At 37.6% G+C, this 24787-nt stretch overlaps 2 protein-coding genes across 3 annotated transcripts; one reads left to right on the forward strand and one right to left on the reverse strand.

Moving 5' to 3' along the window:
• The first annotated feature begins 1926 nt into the window (after nucleotides 1–1926).
• Nucleotides 1927–7913, forward strand: bmi1b (bmi1 polycomb ring finger oncogene 1b). The gene is made up of 10 exons (XM_079453768.1): nucleotides 1927–2057; nucleotides 4608–4739; nucleotides 4828–4924; nucleotides 5039–5094; nucleotides 5227–5277; nucleotides 5359–5467; nucleotides 5629–5671; nucleotides 5769–5867; nucleotides 6548–6628; nucleotides 6718–7913. The coding sequence occupies exons 2-10, from the start codon at nucleotides 4622–4624 to the stop codon at nucleotides 7042–7044; spliced, it is 981 nt and encodes a 326-aa protein (XP_079309894.1). The 5' UTR covers nucleotides 1927–2057; nucleotides 4608–4621; the 3' UTR covers nucleotides 7045–7913.
• A 1266-nt stretch (nucleotides 7914–9179) lies between these two features.
• On the reverse strand, nucleotides 9180–24566 carry pip4k2ab (phosphatidylinositol-5-phosphate 4-kinase, type II, alpha b). Of its 2 annotated transcripts, XM_079453757.1 has the most exons (11): nucleotides 23771–24522; nucleotides 19910–20007; nucleotides 19699–19795; nucleotides 17091–17243; nucleotides 16850–16996; nucleotides 16391–16429; nucleotides 15123–15221; nucleotides 13074–13187; nucleotides 12364–12616; nucleotides 11451–11554; nucleotides 9180–11372 (listed from the first exon to the last, which is right to left on the reverse strand). In XM_079453757.1, the coding sequence occupies exons 1-11, from the start codon at nucleotides 23912–23914 to the stop codon at nucleotides 11292–11294; spliced, it is 1329 nt and encodes a 442-aa protein (XP_079309883.1). In that variant the 5' UTR covers nucleotides 23915–24522; the 3' UTR covers nucleotides 9180–11291. The 2 variants fall into 2 exon arrangements, with proteins under 2 accessions (XP_079309883.1, XP_079309884.1); XM_079453758.1 differs by lacking the exon at nucleotides 15123–15221 and having other exon boundaries at nucleotides 23771–24566.
• Nucleotides 24567–24787: the final 221 nt, after the last annotated feature.

Consider the following 24787-nt stretch of genomic DNA (forward strand, 5'->3'; position numbering starts at 1 on the left):
GCATTAACACCCACTAGGCCACTGAGCTACGGCCATTTTGATGAGTCATATCTGTGGTCTAAATAAAAAAGAACATATATCTTTGAAATAAAAAAGAACGCCCTCCACTAGCCTATAGATAGAAATGTTGTTTGACTAATTCGATTGATATAAATCGATTGTCTGAATTGTGGATTATCGATAGCGTGTCTGGAAACTGTCACTGCAGAAATAAGCAAGAAGGGACGGTAACGTTTTGCCGAACCCGGTACGGGGTTAATGCGAAGTGTCTCGCGTTTCCGCAGCATGCATGCCGAGCTTCTTTGTTTTCGCTCAAGTGCCTGTATTAGAGCAGCTGACGTCATGGCAGGCACAGGCAGACTAAGCTTGTGGTGTGCAGCTGAACGCATGCAGTGCAGTGCACTGAGCCAGCCATCCAGGGCTACAGAGAAAAACTCGGACCTACCGCACACACGCGAGTGCACGCACAGCAGCGCGCGTTCACAATCTCTCGGACCATACAACCGATGAAAGAAAAATATGCGTGTTGTTACATCGTAAATTGTAAACGCTATAGAAAACGGTCTGTGGAATATAAAACCAGACGCGCATATATAATTTTATATAAATCTATAAAACAACAACTAAACCCAAAAATGAATTCAGAAGTACAGAGTCGCTTATAAATTAGTTGACTGAAGCGTGTCGTTGCTAAGAAATGGCTTACAAATGTCCTTTTACTGCATGTTCATTGTCAAATCATTTAGTGAATTTTATACACCGTTATTAGGGCCGTCTTTTAAAATTTAACAGGTCGGATATTGCACATAACATACCACAGCAAAAAGTATTTTCATCTTTCTGTTTCTTGACCGCGGGATCAAGTGTTTTTGTTTGCATCAATCCATCCAGACCACAATTGACCAAGAATTTGAAACTGGAAGCAAATTTGAAGTCTAACCAAGATTTATCAATAAAAATGAAACGCTTATTTCGGCCATTTGTTTCAATGACTTTCAGTTTATATTAACCTCATCGAGTGCGCACTACATAATTGTTCAATCACAATAATTATCTTTAATTTGTCCCTTTTAATTAAGCATTACGTATTTTTGAGGCTTCTTATAGAATGCAGACTGTATTTCTTGTAAATATGATGGCATAATAAATATGCCTGTGCACTATTTCGAGAAGGTCACGCTCGAAACAGTGAGAAGTTTCATTATGAGTGCTTTGTGCTTCTTGCTAACGGCATTAAAACTGCTGATTTAGGCTATAAAATGCACAAATGGTTTATTCTAAAATAATTGTTTAGTAGAATAATACTGGTAGCGTAGCAAAATGTAAATTAAAACGGGTTTAACTGAAATAATTTTGAGTTATTTTCCTTGACTAACTTTACTGATCATTATTAGCCTATTCAAAAGGCATCTTAACTCACTTAAATTATATGAGCTTGTTCTGCCGTAATTTTCACTCTTCGTATGAATTGCTTAAAAATAAAGAGAAACGCAGCTTTTAAAGGTTAATCTCATCTCACAGTCGCCCTAAACCGAACTATGTGATTTAGCTGGGTTTTTCCTCGTCAGAAGTGATTATGTGGGTGGTGAGGTTTGACAAAGACATCCGTCAGAGGGGTACCCTATTGATGATATACCCCACTACTAAATCTAATTCCCAGGCTACCCGTAAGGAATGAGATCACGTGATGGAGTGGGGCGGTCGAACTAAGCCATTTTGGGGACTGTGTCAGTTTGCACTGAACCATCAGACACTGTGTTGTGCTGATCGCTGCATTGAAGACCTACGCCCCTGGAACTCACCATTTACGGCTGAAATCTGTGGATTTATCTGTCAATAAAATCGGAAAGTGTCTGCGAACAGTGAGCTACCGTAACCTCTGTGCAATTGCGCAAAAAGGCCACAATGAACACGGTGGTGGTACGTTAGAGCCATTGACAGCGTCTGCAGCTCATTCCAAGATGGCCGCTTCGGTAGCGTTCATTTTTTGCTGATCGACTCTCAAGTTTCATTGTCTACTAGAACAAAGCTTAGAAACCATCGGCGAAATATACCGGGTATGTACGTTTGCATGTTTAAACAAGCGGGACCAAGACCCTTTCTGTCATTGTTTTCTTTTTCTCTCTCTCTTCAGACAAGACACGGTGTATGCCTTCTGAATGTGTGACTGTTTCTCATGCGTATGAATTTCATTTAAATTTTGTTAGATGTGATGTAAACCCACTCTGTGACATCTGTTAACACAATATCTATGTCAGCGAGTATGTCGTTTTTGTAAAACCGAGATATATCGTTCGGTGCGTTTTATATATAACATTAAAAGGTCGGCGCGCACTGGAGGGCAAGCGAGTCGGGTCAGGTGTAAACGGGTGATCACTTTCATCCATTTCTTCACGCTCGAAAACCAAACACTACCTTCTTTGTTTTATAGAATTATGGAGTCCTAAGAGTGTAGATTTAGACAAAATTAACAGTGGAGCGTTTTGATGTTATGAATTAATTTTATTAACTTAAATCCATACGCGCATTGGCTGGGTTCCTCCTAAAGCGGAATACGCTTTAATTTCGAGTATGGTAACTTTTGAGTAAATGTTTTAGTGTGTTTACTATTGATTATTTGTCTCGATGTAAAATTTGAATTGTGTTTTGTCCAAGCCATTTTTAATATAACAATCGTTTGTGCCTGGAGTCTTTAACCTGTGACACTACAGGTCAGGTTGGACAGTCTTTTTCGTACAATAGGTTACGAGTTCTAATTCCAAGACCTGGTTTTTGAAAGACTATTTCGTTATTTTGATTTATTAAAATCATCTTTAGTAATCGATCAGTTGTTTACTAAACATGCCAAGCGAACCACCACTGATGGGTGAAACGTTAATAAAAATAATGCAGATAACTTCATCCAAGAAATGAAACAATGTACAAAGTCGAACCGTTGTTTATAATTCAGAATGGATTGTTAGTCCTATGTTGTCAAATGATCTCTCTGGCAAAATTTAAATGATTACGATCTCATTGGAAAATATGTGATGATGCTTTTTTTTCCACTGCCTGCTTGCCATGTCTTGCTTTACATTCATTTACATTTCTTCGACACACTTCACCGCGCTGTATGTAATTGATGTAAAAGAGATGGTCTGTTTCGATCAGTTGAGAAAAATACGATATTATCCTTCATGACAATAAATAAGGCTTAATAGTGCAAAAAGGAAGATATGTCTCTGTCACCTGCCACTAAACACACAGATTCACTGTAACCTCAACATATTTTCAGATCTCCAACCGTTCAGCTCAACATGTTAAAATGTTAATTTTGACTTATCTGGGTGATCTAATGATTATGTGATTACCTATGAATATAAGACTGATGGTTCTGTGGTTTTCACTAGTTGGCTCAAGCGTCTGAAATGGTTTAACATTGAGGCCTGCACAACCCTCAGCACATCTCACATTATCTCTGAAGGGATGGACACTTTGTTTATTTAGTTCTCTGATCTAAAATACCGTGTTGCAGCCTGCACAAATCCCCACCAACCGATGAACTAAAAATGTTATGCAAGCTTTTCGTAGGCTAGATGTTGAATTCGTTTTTGTCACTGGCTAATGCTGCGCATTATTTTACGCACGATATAGTTTTTGCTTTACAGTTTCTGAGTTTTTTTGATGTTATACAAAGCATGCAATTTCAGCTTTACTCGGTAACTGTTTATTGGTTTGCTCGTGCCGTGAAAAATTCCGCAAAGACGAACTTTCTAATAAAACTAACAATTTTATTCAACGGTCGTTTAGTGCGTTGGATCTCGATCACTTTGCACAAGGGATGGTTTATAACATTCGCACTTGAATGATAATTATCATGACAATTCCAGCATTTTGGACTGCTCACTGTAGAATACGCATATAGCAGTGCAGATATCACAGCAATGAGCTCTCGAGCTTCCGTTCACTGGGTTCCCCATTTAGACATCACCACGGCGGAAAAGAAGAGTTTATTCTCTATCGCGTTTTAAAGCGGTGGGTGGTGATATTATAGTCGTGCGACGTGTTTAACATGTTACGGAGATAACCCCTTTTGAAACAATAGTGTGCGGGTGCACAGGTCGCAGCCTCATGTGAGCGAGCTCGTCTGGACGCGGGACTGTCGAGTAAAATGGCAGCCACGTTCAAGCTGCATGCTGTTATTGTGATGAACACACGTGAAGAGAAGAAGAGATCGCGTCTTGACTTTACTGATTTCTGATGTGGAATATTTAGTAGCGGTCCCGACAATCCGCGAATCTGTCGAAGTAGGCGGCTGCTGTTTGACTGGCAACGAGCCAATTACACCCCGTCGTCATAGCAACAATAAGTGTGGGCATTTTGGCTTTCACTCTTACCTGTGCACAGCCCCTGTATGAATGAAATCCATACCAATGTGTCTTCTCTAATGAAATGTTTTTTTCCCAAAGGAATTATGATTTACGAATCCATATTAAATATGTTGTCGGGTTATATATGTTAAAACGGTCCGGGTGTATTTTATCTGTCATTATCGAACTATTAATAATTTTTCTATGGCCTATTTTAATGACGTCTATGTTTATTCATGTGTCTTGCTTGGTTATCAGGTCGCCGTGCTCGCATGACAATGCACCGAACAACAAGAATCAAGATAACGGAGCTAAATCCTCATTTGATGTGCGTTTTATGTGGAGGATACTTCATTGACGCGACTACCATTGTTGAATGTTTGCACTCATGTAAGTTCAAAAATCCCTCATCCCCGTATACCCACAAACTCTTCATTTATCTTGTATAATTAATTAGTTGTGTTTGCTGTTTTCACAGTCTGCAAAATGTGCATTGTGAGGTATCTGGAGACCAGCAAATACTGCCCTATTTGTGATGTTCAAGTACATAAAACAAAACCTCTCCTGAATATCAGGTTGGATTCTACATATATAATTGTTTTTTTCCACTTAAATTCAATTTTTATGTAGACCTCTGTTATAATGAAAACTGGAATATGTGATGAAACCCCTCGATTCAATGTTTTCAGGTCTGATAAGACCCTTCAGGACATTGTATACAAACTGGTACCTGGTTTGTTTAAAAGTGAGTGTTTACACGTCTTTTAAAAGTATTTTTTATTAATTATATTCACATAACTTGTGTGAAAATGTCAGAATGTCAACTCATCGTAAAAATAATTGGCCTATGGTTTATCTTTGTGTTTTTGTAACTTAGATGAAATGAAACGAAGGCGAGATTTTTATGCTGAGCATCCATCAGTTGATGGTAAGTTGTGATATCAAAATAGTTATTATTATATTTTTAATTCGCACTGATAACTCAAGGAGTGAAATTCTTGGTGTTTAGCTACAAATGGTTCTAATGAGGACAGAGGAGAGGTGGCTGATGAAGACAAGAGAATCATTGCTGATGATGAGATCATCAGCTTGTCCATTGAGTTTTTCGATCAGAACAGGTTGGTTCTGTTTAATATAAACTCATTGTGGTGCATAAATTAAAGAAATAAATTCTTCTTCAGTAACCTTAGTTGTTTATGATAGCCAAGTAGAAAATCAGACATTCAATATGAATAATATATTAATTAATATATATATTCACTTCTCTTAAAATGCTCAGACTTGATAAAAAAGATGGTATTGAAAAGGAGACTACAAGAGAGGTAATTTATAATTTCCTTTCATATGAAATATCTAATATATCGTATAGGTTAAGGTGAAGTACTTACTCAAATGTTTGTGATAATCTAATTTCCACAGGCTAATGTAAAACGGTACCTACAATGCCCAGCTGCTATGACAGTGATGCATCTAAGAAAATTTCTCAGAAGTAAAATGGATATACCATGCACCTTTCAGGTTATCTTTAACTTCTTTCTAACTCGCATGTACGTTGTACAACTGTCGGTTTTTAAACACATGGTCCCTCATTCATGAAACGCGAGCAGAATGATTGTTTTGTGTAAATCGTTCGTAAAGTCGTTTTGAAGTAAACTTTCGGATTTAATGAAAAGGTTCGTATTTCCAAAATGTTAGAAAGAGATATACACCTGCGGCTTACCACGTGTAAATGGTGCGTAAAATATTAAAACGTTCTGTATTCTCTTAGACAAACTGATAACACTGCGTTTTGATGCACTGTGTATCATAAGGATATTTCACGCTTTCTTTGGCACTGACTTTTTTAATTTTATACTCTTTAACTTTGGGTAAAGCGCAAAGCTCGTCACTGTCCTTCTTTGCACAGCTGTCCAACCACAGTGAAGGAGAGGCGGGACAAACGCTACATTCACCAACCAATCCACAACAATGGAGACGTTAATATTGCTGCATTTTCGTTACGGTCTATTCAGTAATATACTTAAAATAAGACACACATGTAACTCTCACGGAAATTCCAAATCACAGCATTCAACGCGTCACCGGAAAAACGCGAGGTGCACATATATTTTGCGAATGTTTCATGAATTAGCCCCATTATGTGTTGCTTGGTTTAAGAATTGGTCAATATGCTTGTTAAGCAAGATTCTTTTTTTCAGATTGAGGTTATGTATGAAGATGAGCCTCTAAAAGATTACTACACGCTTATGGATATTGCTTATATCTACACGTGGAGAAGGGTAGGACTAATGCATTTTTTATGCATGTAGAAAATATTCTTTTTGATTTTAGTTTGAGTGGGGGTAATAAAGAAGTTTATTTGTCACAGAATGGACCCCTGCCATTGAAGTACAGAGTTCGGCCTGGTTGCAAAAAGATGAAGTTAAGCAGCCTAAGGGATGACGTGGCTGGTGGCAGAAGGCCTGACACAGAAAGTGACTCCAGCAGTGACAAGCCAAACAGCCCGGCCGCTGCCGCCCCATCTACATCTTCCTCTCTTCCCAGCCCAAGCACTCCTGTCCAGTCTTCACAACCCAGCTTCCCCCATATCTCCACACTTAACGGAGTTTCTGCCAAAGTGGGCCCAAACGGCCAAGCTCCTTTCAGCAGCAAAGCCTGCAAAGCTTCTCTTAATGGCTCCAATTGCCTTGGGTGACTCGCTATGAATGCCAAAGCCATGATCCCCACGCAAACACAGCTGTGATGTTGATGCTTTCTTTATAAACCATCTCTCCCGTTTTTTACGTCATTTTTTTAATGTGTTTTGTCACGACGCGTGAAAACTTTGTAACACAACATCGTGTTATATTTTGTATTACTTACTGTGGCTCAACTAATATTGCGATGAGAACTGAGGGAAAGCTCAAGAGAATGTATCTAGTTTTTTTATAAAATGTCTTGTTCCTTTAGATTAGAGCATCAGTGTATAAATCGTTTTCTTGTCCACAAGTCTCCAATAAAACGCAAGGGGCACGTACGATGGTTTGGTTATCAAGGAATTGTTTGTCATATCTTTAAGGGCATTATTCAGTCGTAAAGGACATTTCATCTTTATTCACGTGAAATTTGTAAAATCAAACAAATTTTTGATGACCGATGAAAGTTAGCATGTTCCGAGTGTTACAAAGAAATGCTGTGTCAGTGTTGTTTGGATATTGATTGTTTGTGCTCGCCACATACGGTTTCTTGAAAAATATATTCTCAATATTTTTTCCTCAACATTTATCTTATTTCACAAGGATATAGGTTGATAGAGGACTCCGTACACATATAGCCTTAAGTTTGGATTTTCTTTTTGTTCTATACATTTCTGTGTTAAAACTGTTATTTGTTCGATCCAATGTATAATTTACTGTTGTACAATATGAAACCTTTTGTCTAAATAAACATTTTACTTTTTTTATTACTAAATACATTGGAGTTTTTACCAAGAGCACTATTATCTTGCACCTCATGATGATGGCCGCATGCGGCCTTTCAGTCAGTCGGTTCACAGATCAGAACAGTTGCTTTTATTTATAACTGAACAAAAAGAGGGTGACAATTTTATAAATCCACGAAATATTAATGTATGCATGCATGCTATTAGTGTGATTGTTTTGCGTTTATGTGTAAGGTCGTTTGATCCTCATGGGAAAATAATATTCACTTAAGGGAAGAACAGCTGTGCTTTGACCCCCTTTGTCAAACTGAGCATTAGACATAGTGTTCAAACAACAAATACTAACATTGCAGTCGGCTTAAGTCGTAAACTTATCGAACAGACTAACAGAAAAAACACAAGTCACAAAAGTAAAAGCTAAGCTACATTTAGGTTCTTTGGTTTGTAGGGTCGGATATGGCAAAAATGTCTAAAGTTACCTTTTGTCTTTCGTTTCTGACCTCACGCGAGACTGCTGCTTATACGGCCCTCGTGCAATTGACAAAAATATTAGATACTAAATATTAGAATCAAAAGATTCCTTTCAATTCGTTCTCGTAGTGTCAAATAAAAAAAACATTTCACAACTGTTTTAGCCAAATATAGTGTATGGTAAATGAGTGTATCACTCAAATGTTACCCTTTAAAAATATTGTAATTGCATACATTGAAAGATTTGTTTGAATCCCATTCATCCGTCTATGCTTGAATATTATCGTAGGTTACTAAATGCACACTATTAAGCTGATTTAAATTAACTGTTATGAACACTATTTTTTACTAAATAATAACGAAGATTAAGTTAATAAACAGTTTTGTTAAAATGCCTTAAAGTAATGGGCTATATTGACAACACTGATCGAAACGCAAACTTTCGTTGTTTATACATTTCGTTGTGTAAAAAATTAGTTTTTCTTCAATAAAATGAATGTGTTCTTTTTTGCGTTACACACGTGAACTTTACGGAGTATAGTTGACATGGACAAGAAATTAGGAAATTGTACATACTACTGTAGATGAGCCTACACATTAAAATCACCTGGAGGCGAAACATCAGTGAGGCATTAAAATCATCGAAAATATTAATAATGAATATATATATTAAAATATGAAAGTATTAGCTTCACAAAAGCGTGTTGCGACAGCAGGCCTACCTTGCTTTGCTGGAAACTGTGAGCATTGCGCCCCCGTCTGGCTGAGGATATATACTGCACCCAGAGCCACACGTTCTAGACCGACAAAAACTCTTTATGACTTTATGATATAAAAAAACAATTTAAATCAAACCCATTTGCATTTACCAGAAATACCTAAAGCTTCGCTGTATAATTACTTTTTTTTCACCAAAAACACAACCAAATACAAATATTAGAAGAATTTTGTAGGGTTTATTGGTTTGTTTGTGAGTGTAAGATTTCACCATAATACAGGCATATTCCAAACATTAATCAAGCTGAGCAATGCATCATTTAATTGAGCAATGCTTATGGGAAAGTGTTTTTTCAATATTTTTGAACCACAGCACACACACAGACAAGAGCTGCACACTTTCATGACAGAGTAACAACAGTTATGACAACTGACAATGGATAAATTTGCCCTTTGACAGCATATTTAAATTGCTTCACGTTTTCTCCCTCCTCAAAGTTTTTACCCTATAGCATCAAATCCAGCACGTTAAAACAAATTACAACACGTGATCATAACTTTATACAATTTGAGACAAAGTCATTTTTGGATTTTTTAAAGCTCATAGAAGTGATATCCTCCATTGCGGCTTCATGGAGATCTAAATGTGCTATACAGACCCAAAAGGGAATAAATTAAAACTCCTTGAGCCGCTCGAGGTCAAAGAATTCCACTGAAAGTTGTCCAACAAACAGAAATTTGAAATACAGCAACACATGAAGATTTAACAAAGAATCATTTCAGTGAAACAATCCAATTGAGAGCAGATTATTTCAGATAATGCCAGCAGTATGCAGGAAATCTGAATGTTTGTACCTGCAACAGTAGTCATATTGCAAACAGACGATACACTTGCATATTTACACATCTACACAGGAACCGCCAACCAATTTAAGAATCATCCGATTCACCTTTCCCTTTTAAGAAAAGAACATTTTTCAATTGTTTCTTGTTAAAAAATGATTGAAATACAAAATTAAATAATCCAGAGTAAAAAAGGCACACCCTTGCACAGTGTATATATGTCAATATTTCAACACAAATATTAAGGATTACTTCGCAAACAATATTTCTGAAGAACACATATCACAATATCTAGATATTTTATAATACTAAAGGTCTCAGGGACACGAAGTTTAAACAATGACGAGAAAGAGACAGAGAGAGAGAAACATAATAGAAAGGCCTAGAGTTAGGCAGATTTCTCTCTCTCTTAACAGGTGTGCAACTAAGACACTGTACACAAATTCAAGCATCAAAATAGCATCAGCCCAACTGCATTCTCATAAGAGAATGGCCAATTGTAAATTTGCTAATTATTACTGTAAAAAAGGAAGGTACAAAATATGCATTATTTGTTATAAGGTTCTCTAATTCAGAGCTAAACCACATAAAACAGGCAATATTTTGTTCTTTCACTAGGGATACGAAAGTAACCCATCAGGTGCTTAACACGTTCTATGAATAACTACTATTGCATGACCCTTCATGAGTCAGTGGTAAAACTGGAATCATTTCCATAAACATTTTGATGCATTCAATCATGTGCAAAAACACAAGTTTTATACTAAACATTATCGGAGACAATTGCAAATATTGAGCTCCTGTGCAAGACATTACACTGCACAGCAGACACCTAAGCTACATCCAGTTTTGCTGATTGGAGCTTTACTACGATTTATGCAGTCAAACCTGAAGTTGCATCTCTTTGTGGTTACACGTGCTTTAGTAAAGAGATTTAAAGATACAGCCTGCAGCTACAGAGCAATAGTGCAATTTACACTTTCAAATAGGCTCCAATTTATTTTATGCTAACTCTTAGGGCGATTTTTACCGGTCAACATATATTTAAAATGTTATTGGAAACAGGACCTTTTTATTGAGAACAATAAATAATGTATTTTTCTTTGCAGAAAACAAGGGCAAGTTCAACATAAAAATAAGCAGCTTTGAAAATCCCAGTATGATATTCATACCATGTAGCTGGTCACAAACAACATCACTCAATTCTCAATCAACAATATCTAACACAAGGGTGCGGAACTGTATTTTATATTTATGAATATATATGACACATTAATCCCTTATCAACGACATGGAGCCTTAACTCTACTCCAGAGGCGAAAAAGTCAACAAAATTGTAAACAAAAAAGATCTGGATAGATCTGAGACGTGTTCCTCAATGGGCTGCGGGAGACAGTGGATCCATGACCCGCAGCAGGATTTTTTTCCTAACTAATATGGGACCTTCATTATCACTGCAGCCACCGTCACGTTTCAACCTGATGCGGCGGTTAGGACAGAATGGTGGTGATAAAATCATAAAATCGCTTGGAGTATTGCTCAGGGTTAACTGTTGAAATTTCTGCCCCTGCCTGAAGAAATACATAGACAGTTAGGAAAATAATCAACTGTGTGCACATTTTAGGAAATGTTGTGATTCTAACTCTTACCCCGTGTTTGACTGTTTTAGCTGCATGGGCTGCTTTTTTCTTGGCATCATATGGGGTCAGAATGTCAATCACTGCCATAAAGTAGATTTCTTTTTTAGGAGCAGCTGTAGGGTAGAAAAAACAAATGTTTTCATGCAAGCTAGAACTGCAAAGATGTGAATAAACAACAAGAAAATCTGTGGATGTCCATGAAACGGACGTTTGGATAGTGTATTTTTCTGAATCTTGATATACAGCCGTGAAGGGAGTTAAGAGGCCATTTCTAAATTATTTTCCGTTTTTCTAAATTTACTATATATAGGTATGTGTTAAAGTAAAATTAATTTGTTTCATTCTGTAGGCAACAAAGAATATTTCTCATAAATTTCAACTAGAAATATTGTTTTTATTTCATTTATTTGCAGAAACTGGGGAAAGAGGTCAAAATTACAATTTTCTAATCACTCTCGCGGTACTTTGATGTCATTCTCCTGTGGGACCTTGGACCTTCTTTACCACATGGGGTCAAACAAGCCTATCCATCGAGAGAGCTATTGTTTGAAGAGGGAGGAGAATGTATGTTTCTGATTATAAAGCATTTATAATAAAAACTGCAATATTACTTCATTTAGTATATGCAGATCTATGAATATGCAAATTGGTCCCTACCTCCACTCAAAAGTTTTAGTTCAGACCGATGTGATCTACTCAGTCAACTGTGTGACGTGATCCATTACATGTTTGTGACATAGCAAACATGTTTTTGAGAATGTCTTAAGCATTTTTAAGGAGAAAATACCCAGCAATGGTGTTGACTGATGGATTTACACCCGGACATTACAAACACCACACAGACATACAGTATAAACAACATGAAAACTAGATTTTCACCATGAGTGATCAGACGAAGTGAAGCTGGAACTAAGTTACTCACTTTCATGGCTCTTGATAGCATAGACGTCAATTGCAGGGTCGAACTCTCCTGGACCCAGGGGCCTGTTGCTGTCCAGTGTGTTGCTTGGGCTGTCTGGTGGTGAGCCGGTGGCCGCTCCATCACTCTCTGTGCCCTCCTCCTCCCCCGCATCATTGTCTTCACTCTCCTCCTCAGGCAGTTCTTGCTCCCCCCGCTCCACATCATGAATACCCACCAGCAGACTGTAGTCCATCAGCTTCAGCTGGGCCAGAAACTAGAAACACATAATTCATCCTTTATAAGAGACTGGATGCTTGACATTTATTCTCTTTTTAATTAGACACAGTTTATCAGCACAGAGGGGTATTAGGAAATGAGGCTGGATAAGAATTTATTGATGCTTTTATCCAACAGCGTATTTAATGTATCGTATATTTTAACACTTGCTATGTTCTCTGAGATGGAAACTCGTCATTTTGCTGCTTTCGAGGAATTCTGTCAACATTTATTCACCCTCATGTCATTCAAAACCTGTATGACTCTCTATTGTGTGAAACACCAAAAAAGATATTATGTGTCAGTGTCAATACAATGGATGTCAATTGGGTGCAATGTTATTTGGTTCCCAACATTTTTCAAAATATATTCTTTTGTGTTCTTCAGAAAAATAAAAGTCATACAGGTTTGGAATGACAGAAACAAGCCTTAGTCATTATATGAAAGATACAGACCTCTACATCATTCTTTAGTTTTACCAGGAACTTTTTCTTGTTTTCTTCATCTATGTAGATTTTCTGCCCGTCATTGATGAAGTCATTGTCTTTGTAGGTTGGAAGCTCCTTGGTCTGTCATTCGCATAGAAAAAAAGTGTTAAAGTGCATCAATAACAAACAAACAAACAACAACATATTTTTACAAGTTTAAGGTTGACCTTTGTCAATCAAGGACATAAAGAGACATACAGCTATTGGCATACAGCTACATAAGTTCACATTCTGATTTTGTTACCGGACCAAACAATTGAAATAGCAGTATATTTGTATAAATATTTTCATATGGGGAACAAAATGAAAAGTGAAGCTTATGAATTCTGCAACACTTATAGACACCAAACTAACTACAGTCTGTGCATGATGCTCGACAGGGCTGCTTGGCTCAGCCAATGGTATGAGTTTGTGATGGGATTGTTCAGTTGAAAATGTTTCTTGATACACACCACTATAAACTTTAAGGGATATTTAACCTAAAAATGACAATTCTGTCATCATTTACTCACCTTCGAGCTGTTCCAAATCTGTATGAATGTCTTTGTTCTGATGAACACAGAGAAAGATATTTGGAAGAATGCTCATAACCAGACATATTTTGCCCCCCATTGACTTCAATAGTGGGAAAAAATACTTGATCACTTTTTTGTTCTGTTGAAAACATCTTTAAGAATGTAGGAAAGCAAACAGTTCTGGGGCACTTTTGACTATCATTGTATATTTTTTCATACTATGGAGATCCATGGGGGGCTAAATCTGTCTGGTTACAATCATTCTTCCAAGTCTCTTTCTCTGTGTTCATCAAACAAAAATAATTTATACAGATTTGGAACAACTCGAAAGTGAGTAAACAATGACAGAATAATTTTTGGGTGAAGTATCCCTTTAAAGATTCACACATTTAGAACTGGTGAGAATTAGCCTACTTGTTTTCATCAACTCTCTTGAAACACAATATTAATGTAAATATAATACATTGCTAGGGTGTAAAATTCGAATAAATTATGGTTTGGTATTTTTACCGTCTACACACAATCTACGTCTGCAAAAAGCATTACAGTTAAAAATAAACCAATACGGATGTAGTGGATTGTAGCCTTATATGAAGCTAACTGCCTCTAGTGAACAATCAGTGCAACAGGGTGTGATTTAGATTTCATGAGTACAGAGAACACACAATTAGCACATTTGCAATAATTACAATGATTTAACGTAGGCTGGCTTTCCAAATGCACTCTGCTGCAAATTTCTGTGATTCCAACCCAAAGTGAACAGTTAGGATCAAGCCTATCGCATGTATCAGATTTTTTATGCATTCGATTTCTGATATTTGTCTCACACAGGCATCACTGATAACAGGTAAACGATAGGTAATGACATTTAACCAGGTTCACTTCAAGATATTTTCAACAAAGATCCTAAAACATTCCCTCAAGACACACCAAAGCATTTACTGTATTTTGGCCTTCATGGCCTTAAAATGATAGTTCACCCAAAAATAAAAATGATGTCATTGTTTACTCAACCTCTTGTCATTTTAAACCTGTATGACTTTCTTTCTTCCACAAAACACAAAAGAAGATATTTTGAAGAATGTCGCTAACTGGCTCTTGCATTGGTTTTGTGTCCATACAATAGAAGTGAAAAGGGGACAGTGCTGTTTGGTTACCAACTTTCTTCAAAATATCATAGTTTGTGTTCTGCAGAAGAAAGATAGTCCTATAGGTTTGAAATAACAAGATGGGGAGAAAATTATGATTTTTGAGAAATGATGACATTATGAATCTATTTTTGCAAGGCATAAAATGAAAAGAACATAATGGTCATATAGAATTCCACGTTGAAGAAAGAGCCACAAAAAGCCATTTTAAAGCAAATTAAAGCATCGCTGGTCCTGGATTTACAGTCCCCTGTGAGATCCTAAGCGTTACAGTGCTTTCCCGAGGCAAAATGTGGGTTGATGCATGTTGAAGAAGAGCAATATGACACAGTTCTTTGCTGTTGTGTCCTTACATGTCTTATGGCGCAGTAAAATCGTGTGGCGATCCGGATGGTTTGAAGCTTTTGGCTCATGCGAGATTTGGGCGGAGCACCCTCCTCAGGTGGGCGTGGCTGCCAAAAGAAGGGAGGTGAGATGCAAGCAGCTCAAGCAGCATCAATCAATTTGTGGAGCTGGTGAGCTGAATCTGTCTAGATAGCTTTTGACAAACAGTTTTGTCTTTAGCTATTTAAAAATATATTAATATATTAAAAGAGATGGAAGTATTTCACATACATGCACCAAATGAGCACAGCAAGATGACAGAATTACATACAATTATGTATTGTTATACAATAAACAAGTAAAGACACGAAATGTCAGAAACATTCAATAAATTACTGTGACATGTGACAATAAAAGCTAGTCTGTATATGACACTTAATTAAAGATATTCATCTATCACAGAGTATCATATACAGTGTGAGAATACAGATAAAAAAATCTGACAAGAAAGAGAAATAAATCAATTCAGAAAAACTTGATCATGCCAATAATATTAACATGCATAGTAAAAGCGAAATGTACATGCAAATTATTCACATGCTCTCCATATGTATGAAGTCATGAGAAAAACATGACATCAGGTTTGCCTTATGTGAGCAATACTATACATACTGTTACTATTGGAAGTTTTTTGTTACGTCATGTGTAGATTGGAGCATATAATGGTAATTGTCTAAAAACATTTGCTGATTCAATTATGATCCATTAATCTGAATATGTATTGCAATGGTTCATACCACCTCATTCTTTAAAGACGAAGAGCAGTGCAATTACAATATAAATCAACACAGGATATCACAATATAAAGGACACTAAGTTTCTCACTTACTGCATTGTTATGAATTTTCCTAGGAGTCATAGTGAAGTAAAATAAAAAGCATTGGACTATAAAACGGAGTTGTCTCACACCCTGAAGCAAATGATGTCAAGCAAAGTTTTCAAGGAATGTAGAACTTGAGAGGAATGAGAACTTTCACACAGGAGAACTGTATTTTAAATGTTTATTAATGCACAACACACATGAATGACAAAAGATGTTGAAGTTTGATGAAAAAACGTGATTTCTTTACATTATGTACAAACAAAACATGCAACACATCCAGCATGCAAGTGTGAGGTTATTTTCTAAACATCTGTCAAGGTGAACACCGGCCCTCATTGAAAACACTGTGAACGAAATTCTGCTTTTCAAAGTTTTATGCTTTCTAAACACAATATAAAAGAAATGAGAGTTTACCTTTTCTTTGTCGCTAGCCTCCCTTGCCACTGTAGATCCCTAAGAAAGTTATTCATAAAACAATAATCAAATTTCTCTTTAAGATCTGTAACATAATACACAATTTTCAACCAATTATTATTCTGTCATTATCATGATAAAAAAATAAAGCATTACAATTAAACCACAATGGAGAGGGATTAAAGTGAAAGTTCACCCAAAAATACAAATTCTGTCATCATTTACTCAACGTCTTGTCATTTCAAACCTGGATGACTTTCTTTCTTCTGCAGAACCCAAAAGAAGATATTTTAAAGAATGTTGGTAACTGGTCCCCATTCCCTTATATTGGTTTTGTGTCTATACAATAGAAGTCAATGGGGACCGATTCTGTTTGGTTACCAACGTTCTTCAAAATATCTTTTTTTTTTCATTTTGGGTGAGCTATCTCTTTAAGAATTCTTGTTTGTCATCACTCACCTTTAAATCATATTTTTTGTAAACCGGCAGCCGATGGCTAAAAACTTTGCGAGTGACGATCATATAGGTCTCATCTCCGTCCACTGTGAGGCGATACATGCCCAGAAACTGAGGGAGCAGCGTGTTGCCACGGCACTCAACTATATACTACAGGGGGCAAGTGCACAAACGACATTAGCTCTCACCCGTGAGGCTCATTTCAGGATATTTTTAAACACAAAGACACATCTGACCCTTCTACCTGATGGTACTTCTTGAGAATGTTGTGCATCTCGGCGACGTCCTCGCTGGTGATGATCTTGATGACGTACTTCTTGTTGTATGTCGTGTGGAAACGTGCTCCGCTGCGGCCCTGAGCGTCGCTGGGAATCGGAGCCCTGCGTGTCAGAGAATTCTGTCACAGAAAGAGAAAACGGTGAAAGATTTCACACTAGTCTGTCTCCATAAAACAGTGAAAAGCCAAAGCTGGCATTTCTCCTAGACTGCAGTCTGTAGTCAGCCTGGAATGCCAGACAGTACAGTCTGGGCCTTTCTTTTATTGAGCCTCATCACTTACTGAAATATGTTGACAGATTTTGCTTGTTCGGATGGCAATATGTTTACCGATTAGCATGGGGTTTGCATATATACACGTATATAATGGCTTCATCGAAACAACAGGTGCTTTACTCACTGTGCCCTGAGATAACAACCTCAACATTGCTCGGATACATATGAGGTCTCTGCAGCTTTGCTGTAATTCGACACATTCTGTGTAGTTTTAAGTGTTTCCAAGTAACTTCTCCCCAAATCAATATAAATAAGAGTCAAACGAATAACAGAACAGAATTTATTGTACTCATGTTCTACACTGTTTCAAGCTCTGTAGCAGTTACACAAAGTAAACTGATTTAGCAGATATTTATATTGGATGTAATATGGTGCTCAAGCAAAGCTTCCACTTCGATGAACCGCTAATGCAGATTCCCACAATCACAGTGCTGGATCCACAGTAGTGTAAGTGCAGTATTGAGGTATTCTGGAAGATGGGCCAAATATAATACTCTGTTTTTAGCATTTGGCAAAGCAAGGATTTCTGAGGCTGGGAGAATTGATCATTTGATCTCTGGAAGATCTAATATTATTGCACATAACAAAATAGAAAAAATCGAGAGTCATTTAAATTGAGTTGAAAAAACAATGCTGAACCTCCACAACTGTGTGAATGTAGATTAACTGTAAGTAGGAAGAAAGAAACTCAGTTTCATTTCCGGGCATGAGCAAATGTGGTTTAGGAGAATAACTGTTGTCAGACCGTGTCAGTGGATGTATATCAATAACAGTGTTTGTGTATAAAATGGTTCCCTATGTGCCGCATACTGCCACCTACTGTATAAACAGAAACAGATACACTGACTACAGAACATAACAAATTTTAAAACTTGTACTTACTTCAGAATGAAATAATTCCACCCTCTCCTGTTCAAAGATGTATAGTAATGACGTTTTTTACTTTTACTCAAGTACATATTTTAAGAATCTGTACTTTATGAGAATGCTTTTACTTCGGAAAAAATACCAGTTTTACTCCACGACATTACCTTTAATACAGTACACTGAAAATCTAGTACTTTCCTACTTTCAAGAATACAAAAGTAAAAATGTAGTGGGGTAAAAAGTATGATATATGCTTGATAATGTTTCCTGTAGCTCAGTGGTTAGAGCATGGCACTAGCAATGCTAAGGTTGTGGGTTTGATCCCAGGGGATTGTACATACTTAGAATAAAAAATGTACAGTACAATGCAATGTAAGTCGCTTTGGATAAAAGCATCTGCCAAATGCATAAATGAAATGATAATGCAGTGAAATTAAAACACAAGGTAAAACACAGATCTTTAAAATGTACTTGAAAGTAAAATACTTACAGGTAAATACTATCCAAGATGAAAACTCTGTAAAATGAAACCTATATAGATGTTATAACCATAAAGTTTCAATGAATGATGTTGTGGTGGTGTTTTCTTGTGAATTGGGATGTATATCTGAATGTCAAAGCTTCTGTAATGAGAAACATGTAGAGCGGGGCTCGATTTTGTCCTTGGGGAATTAATTGGATTGTTGGAAGTTGAAGGCCTGGCCATTGGACAATTCATATAGTACCATTCTTGGGACGAGACAAACATCACCTTATCAAGACATTTCATTTGAAGTTTTTGATTTTGTTCGAAAATCAAGGTCACGTTAAAGCAACAGTTCAACCAAAAATGAGAATTCTGTCTTCATTTACTCTCGAGTTGTTCCAAATCTGTATACATTTCTTTGTTCACAGGAAATATATTTGGAAGAATGCTTGTAACCAAACAGTTTTTGGCCACCATTGGCTATCATAGTAGTAAAACATTTTTCTGTTATGCTGAACACAAAATAATATACTTTGAAGATTGGAGGAGCAAAAAGTTCTGGGGAACTCTTGACTTGCATTGTAATTTTTCAAGAACTGTTTGGTTAGAAGCATTCTTCCAAATATCTTTCTCTGTGTTAATCAGAACAATGAAACGTATACAGATTTGGAGTTGAGGGGGAGTAAATGATGACAGAATTGTCCCTTTAATTTAAAACCAAAAATGAACCACACGGGTAAATCATTTAATATAAAACACTTCATTAGTAATTATATTTGACATGACAACAAACTCACAGCTTGCGTGTGAGCAGTGCGAACGTCAAGCCTGATGCTCATTTCACAGGGAATGTCTCAAAGGAGTACTAACTGTTCATTTCTAAAGTTCATTGAAAGACTGGATTTCATTACGGAAACAAACATTAAAGACAAAGAAATGTAATGACTCCTAAGCAGCACTGGTATACCTGATATTCCTGATCATCAATGTAGAACTTCTCCCTCAGATTGCGGAAGACAAGAGGACAGTACTCCTTGAACTTGAAATGGCTTGGCATGTTCTCTCTTAGAAGAAAATATGCAAAAGCCGATAACTAACATAAGCAAAGCCACAGACACATACAAAGCAAAATTATCTCTTTCATTTTAAGAGTATTCTCTCGAGCACGCCACACTTACTTGTTGAAGAGGTGGTTGTCCACCTTGATCTTAGAGTTGGCTTTGAAGTCATCAGGCATCAGCATTACAGGAATCTGGATATGACTGAGTTCATTTATCTGAAAGCAAACAGCACAAGATGTCAACAGCGATTACAGAAAGAACAGAAAGCAATCAATAACGCTATCAAACACATATTTTAACAGCTGAAGTAAATCAAAAATAGTTTGATGTCTGTCCTACAAAAGACATCTGGACATGCTCCAAATGAAATCAAAAAGCATTTCTAATTTACAGAGAATTAGCTGCAGTACAGGCCAGGGGACATTCCTCAAAATGTGCTGCACCGTTGGGTCACTGCCAGAACACAAGTTCCTTTCAGTCCTTAGAGCAGCAGTGAATAACAGGGCAGCCCGTGCCAACACGCTGAGCATTTCTTATGAGGCTGGACTGTCCACATCCTTTCAAACGGTTCTAAATAATTGAATACATCACGTGTTAGCATCTTTTCAGGACCAATATCACATGCATGCGTAGACATAAAAATCCCCATGTCGTTTAAACCTGTATAAGACCCTGTGAAGATATTTTGAGAAATGGCTCAGTGGTCTGACAATGGGGGGGGGGGGGGGGCAATATTGTTTGGTTAGCAACAGTCTCCAGAAGAAAGAAAGTCATTCTGGTTTGGATTGACATGAGGGTGAGTAAAGGATACATTGTTGGGTGAACTATCCCTTAAATGCGGTAAAAATTCAACACAAGTATATATGTTCTAGTGTTGTCCATTTGTCCTGCATGATGGGATCCAACCTGCCTTATTTACACTTACTTTCATCATATTAACACACACACACAGGCTATGACGTGTTGTAAGCTATTTTTGTGAATCTTCCTGCTCCCATCTGTCCCCGCATCAGGGGGTGTCACAATGTCTTTAAAGAAGCCTTTCACTCGATAAAATGTGCTACAATATGTGTTTAACAACATCTGATTTATGTAAAGTGTGAAGAAAGAAATTTATAAGAGGCATCATTCCATTTATTGTCCAACTCAGCATGATATGTTATAGTTGAGATACAAAGCTGAACAGTAGTGCAGAACAGAGAAAGAGGGACCAGAGAACCAGAGAAGAAAGAGACTGAACAGACCAATAAGGGAAGAGGGCAGCAGGTTTACTGTGAGCTGCAGCAGCTCAGAACAGGAAAGGACACTCCAGGGTCAACTAGACTTAGCTGTTTGCCCCAAACACACACACAATTCTTTCCTTTATACTGTATAATGTTTACAGTGAAAAGTCTATAAATGTATATAAAATGCATTAATAGAAATGTTCACATGCGCATAATGAAAATCAAAACGAAGACACAAGTGGTCCAGTGACAAACGTGAGATGTAGACTAGACTGTCTATTCCTTATAAAAACTAGTGCGTCTAAGTTATTCAGCCCGATATCACACAAATTCATAACCATTTGTCAAGGTGGCTTATGTGTAAATTTACAGAATTTTACAGATTTTCTACGAATAATGTAAGAAAACTGTTTTCAAATTACAGAAAAAAAATCGCACATGTACAAAAAAGGGGAAAACGTGTCATTTTACAGGAAAAAAGCGTTTATTTCTGATACTCCAGCTGCCAGAAAATGTCTGTTTATATACGGGACCTTTTATAGTGGTTATAACGGTCACTGGTGCTCAAGCAGATTGCACTAAACTTAAATGGTATTCAAATGAGGCAACTTGTAAAATAGTTATGAATTGCCATGAGATTGTGCCGTGTTCTTACATGCAGATGTGGTGTAGTGGCTCTATACGCCCCCACCCCTTAACACTCGGTTACATAATCAAAGCACAATTTCATTTGGATAAAGCCATTGAGATTAATCACGCAAGAGACCAGAGGCTTTTGCAAGGAAACGAACCGTGTGTTTTCCACACAACAAATCCACTGTGAAACATATGCAGATACAGAACCATTACGTGGTTGATTTTTGATTGCATTTCGACATCAGACCTAAAATTATACAATCACAGGAGCCTGTTACTAAACAGACTAGCACATACGGCTCATCCTCCAGTTTACATAACACAGTGCTACTACAAATCAAAGATAGCAGACAGTGGAGTTCCTCACAACTGCGCTGTAAAAATAGGCTAACGGAGTGTTTTCCATTTCTGTTTTTAGTTAAAGCAATTTCTTTCTCCTGCCATTCAGCACGTTCTTAGACCTTATGTCTCTGAGACACGTACTCTTACTCTTTCAAGGAAGTCAATTCACTCGATGGACATATTTGGAACAGCCCTGGGCACCAATTTGATGTCATGCAAGTACATCGTCTATCTTCTTTAACAGGGGAAGACACCATTGCTTAAGATTACGTAGCACAAACATATTTTAAATCATAAATGCATAATGCATGTGTATTTTACAGCAAACAAAAAGTAATATTTGACTTATTTAGCGCATTCAAGGTTATGATTTCGCTCATTCATATATGTATGAGTTGCTCATCTCTGCTCTTACGTAACGAACAAGCTGAGTCAGTGCTCATTGAAAGGATAAGAAATCTACAGGAGGGGAAAATGTATAAAAAACGGAGGAGGGTGGGGATTAGATGAGCACTGGGAATTAATCCTGAAGATCTGTGAAGAACATGTGCAACCAAAACAATTGCCGTTAAAGCTTGAGTTCTATGTGAAGGGAGTGGCTCTGCTGGCCTAAATGTTAAAAATAGGCTAAATCCAGAGGCAATATTCCAGAGCACTGCATTTATGAGGTCAAAAATTGCCAATAAATTCAAACATGCGAGATGGAAGGGAGGAATGCACTAATGACGTATGGGAGAACAAACTTGTGGGCAACTCATTGTGAGGCTTAAATATTCATGGTATTCTACACCTACACACAATGACAAGAGAAAATGAAAGATCTTTTAAGATGAACTATCTTTTACTCTGCAGGGCACATGAGAACGCTAGTCAAAAGGTTATTCTAACAATCTCTCAACATAGTTTAACCTGGAAAAGACGACTGGGATGCTGACGTTACCTATTTCGTTAAGCTCAAACCAAGAACGACAGAAGAGTCGATGTTTGAAATTAGGTATTAAAATATAGCCTTAACAGTCAGAATAAAGACACTACCAAAAATAATGAAAAGACAAAATACTGCATAACAAATCCTATAATTCTAATCTAAATATTAGAGATTTTAGACAGACTGCGGTAACGCTATACATCAATTTAGTCGATTTGTACATCTGATAAAAAGAGATATAATTGTGTATAAAACAATCTGGTAAGCGACACATTAAAAACGTTCTTGTTAAAACAACAAAACTGCAGTCTGAACACAACTCAGAGGCGAAAAATGATAATTTTGTGCATCTTTTCATGCAGGTACCAACATAAGGCTCCCAGACACTGATTCTCAGATTCCCAAGAGATCAATTAGGGCTTGTCGGATAGCCTACCTGGAAACCTTCCAATCCCATTGGGAAATCATGCTTCAAACGTGCCTTGTTGTTTAAGGTCAAAACCGCATTTTTATCCAACAGTCGGATGTTAGTAAAAGAGCAAAAAATATATTCTAAATTGACCAACTATAAGAAATGGAAATGCTTTGTTACTAATAAAAAATCACGGATTAAGGTTTCTTGCAGCGATTAGATCTGGCCAGGAATCAGGACCTGAAACCCGTGCCCTGTCTGTCTAGTGAATCATTCAGCCTCCCATCCGAGCAAACGCTGGCTTCGCTTGCTGTCACGATCATCTGTAACGCATCCATTCACGTAGGAACAAGAAAACTGTCACACGTGCATTTGATCTTCTCATACACAGCATCACTGGTGTTATAAACCTGTAAAAACCCCGTAACGCTTACCGAGTGGTTCACTCCCCACATTAACACGCTGAGCAGCGGATCGCTGGCCCGAAACAATTTCACCTTCTGCGACACGAAATGTCTCTTCCTCCTTATGGTTCTTCTGGCGATGGCTGCACCGGCGTTGCTGGCTGCAGAGGCCATGTTTAGTTAGCGGATGAATGAAATCCCTCTCTGGTCGGGGCACTTATGCGGTACTAGCGGGCGGGCGATGCCTTGAGAATCAGCAGCGCCCGGCCGGATCTTCACGAGCAATTCCCTTTCTTTTTTTAACGCATCGCGTCCACGCATCCCCCCGCAAACGCGCAGCCGACGGACGAAAACTGTCAGAAATCCCGTTGCCGCAGCTAAGTGCTAGCTGTCATTGACGTTAGCTTGAAGGTTACAGTTGGTTGGATGCGCGCGCTACCGACTAACCGACACACGGCGAACTCAATTTGAGGCAAGGCATCTAATTTAAAATAAATAAACAAACAAACAAACAAACAAACAAACAGAAGACCCGTCTTACGATGAAAAACGCGGATATTTCATACCACCACTCTTTAAGCGCGCCGCCTAATTTGATTCATGGTGTAAACCGTAAATAAACGTAATCCCTGACAGAATATCTGAGATATCTACGTATAACGGCGAACGAAACTAATATTACAAATAAATGAAGAGACGGAGACAGCGTATGCGCTATTGAACGCGCCTGCATGCAGAAGCAGCTCCTGTATCATCCTCAGCTGTCTCTCTGACAGTTGTGTGTATGAGCTCAGTTCAGCATCTTCACACATCTTGCGTTTTACGTAATCGACCAAGCCCCACTGCTGGATAGATAAGGGACGGCAAGATATGCGTTCAGTACGGTTATATTGTGAAAAATCAAGATTTCAATCTGGATGAATGCTGGATTTGAACGGACATGATTTACACCGTTGCGTTTATTTGAGTTCATACACAACACAGATGTCACCAGGGACTGAATCACGATACACCTGCAGCAGGGTAGATGTAAAAGTGCACGTCAAA

The sequence above is a fragment of the Barbatula barbatula genome (assembly GCF_947034865.1).
Source record: "Barbatula barbatula genome assembly, chromosome: 3".
NCBI lineage: Eukaryota > Metazoa > Chordata > Actinopteri > Cypriniformes > Nemacheilidae > Barbatula > Barbatula barbatula.

Excerpts from the sequence above, each read along its gene's own strand:
- bmi1b (XM_079453768.1), top strand. The coding sequence starts at position 4,622 with ATGACAATGCACCGAACAACAAGAATCAAGATAACGGAGCTAAATCCT. Across the intron at positions 4,740-4,827 it reads TGTTGAATGTTTGCACTCAT|TCTGCAAAATGTGCATTGTG; the intron begins GTAAGTTCAAAA and ends CTGTTTTCACAG. Across the intron at positions 5,672-5,768 it reads AAAAGGAGACTACAAGAGAG|GCTAATGTAAAACGGTACCT; the intron begins GTAATTTATAAT and ends TAATTTCCACAG.
- pip4k2ab (XM_079453757.1), bottom strand. The coding sequence starts at position 23,914 with ATGGCCTCTGCAGCCAGCAACGCCGGTGCAGCCATCGCCAGAAGAACC. Across the intron at positions 17,244-19,698 it reads TTGATGATCAGGAATATCAG|AATTCTCTGACACGCAGGGC; the intron begins GTATACCAGTGC and ends TTTCTGTGACAG. Across the intron at positions 13,188-15,122 it reads TTTACTGCGCCATAAGACAT|ACCAAGGAGCTTCCAACCTA; the intron begins GTAAGGACACAA and ends TGCGAATGACAG.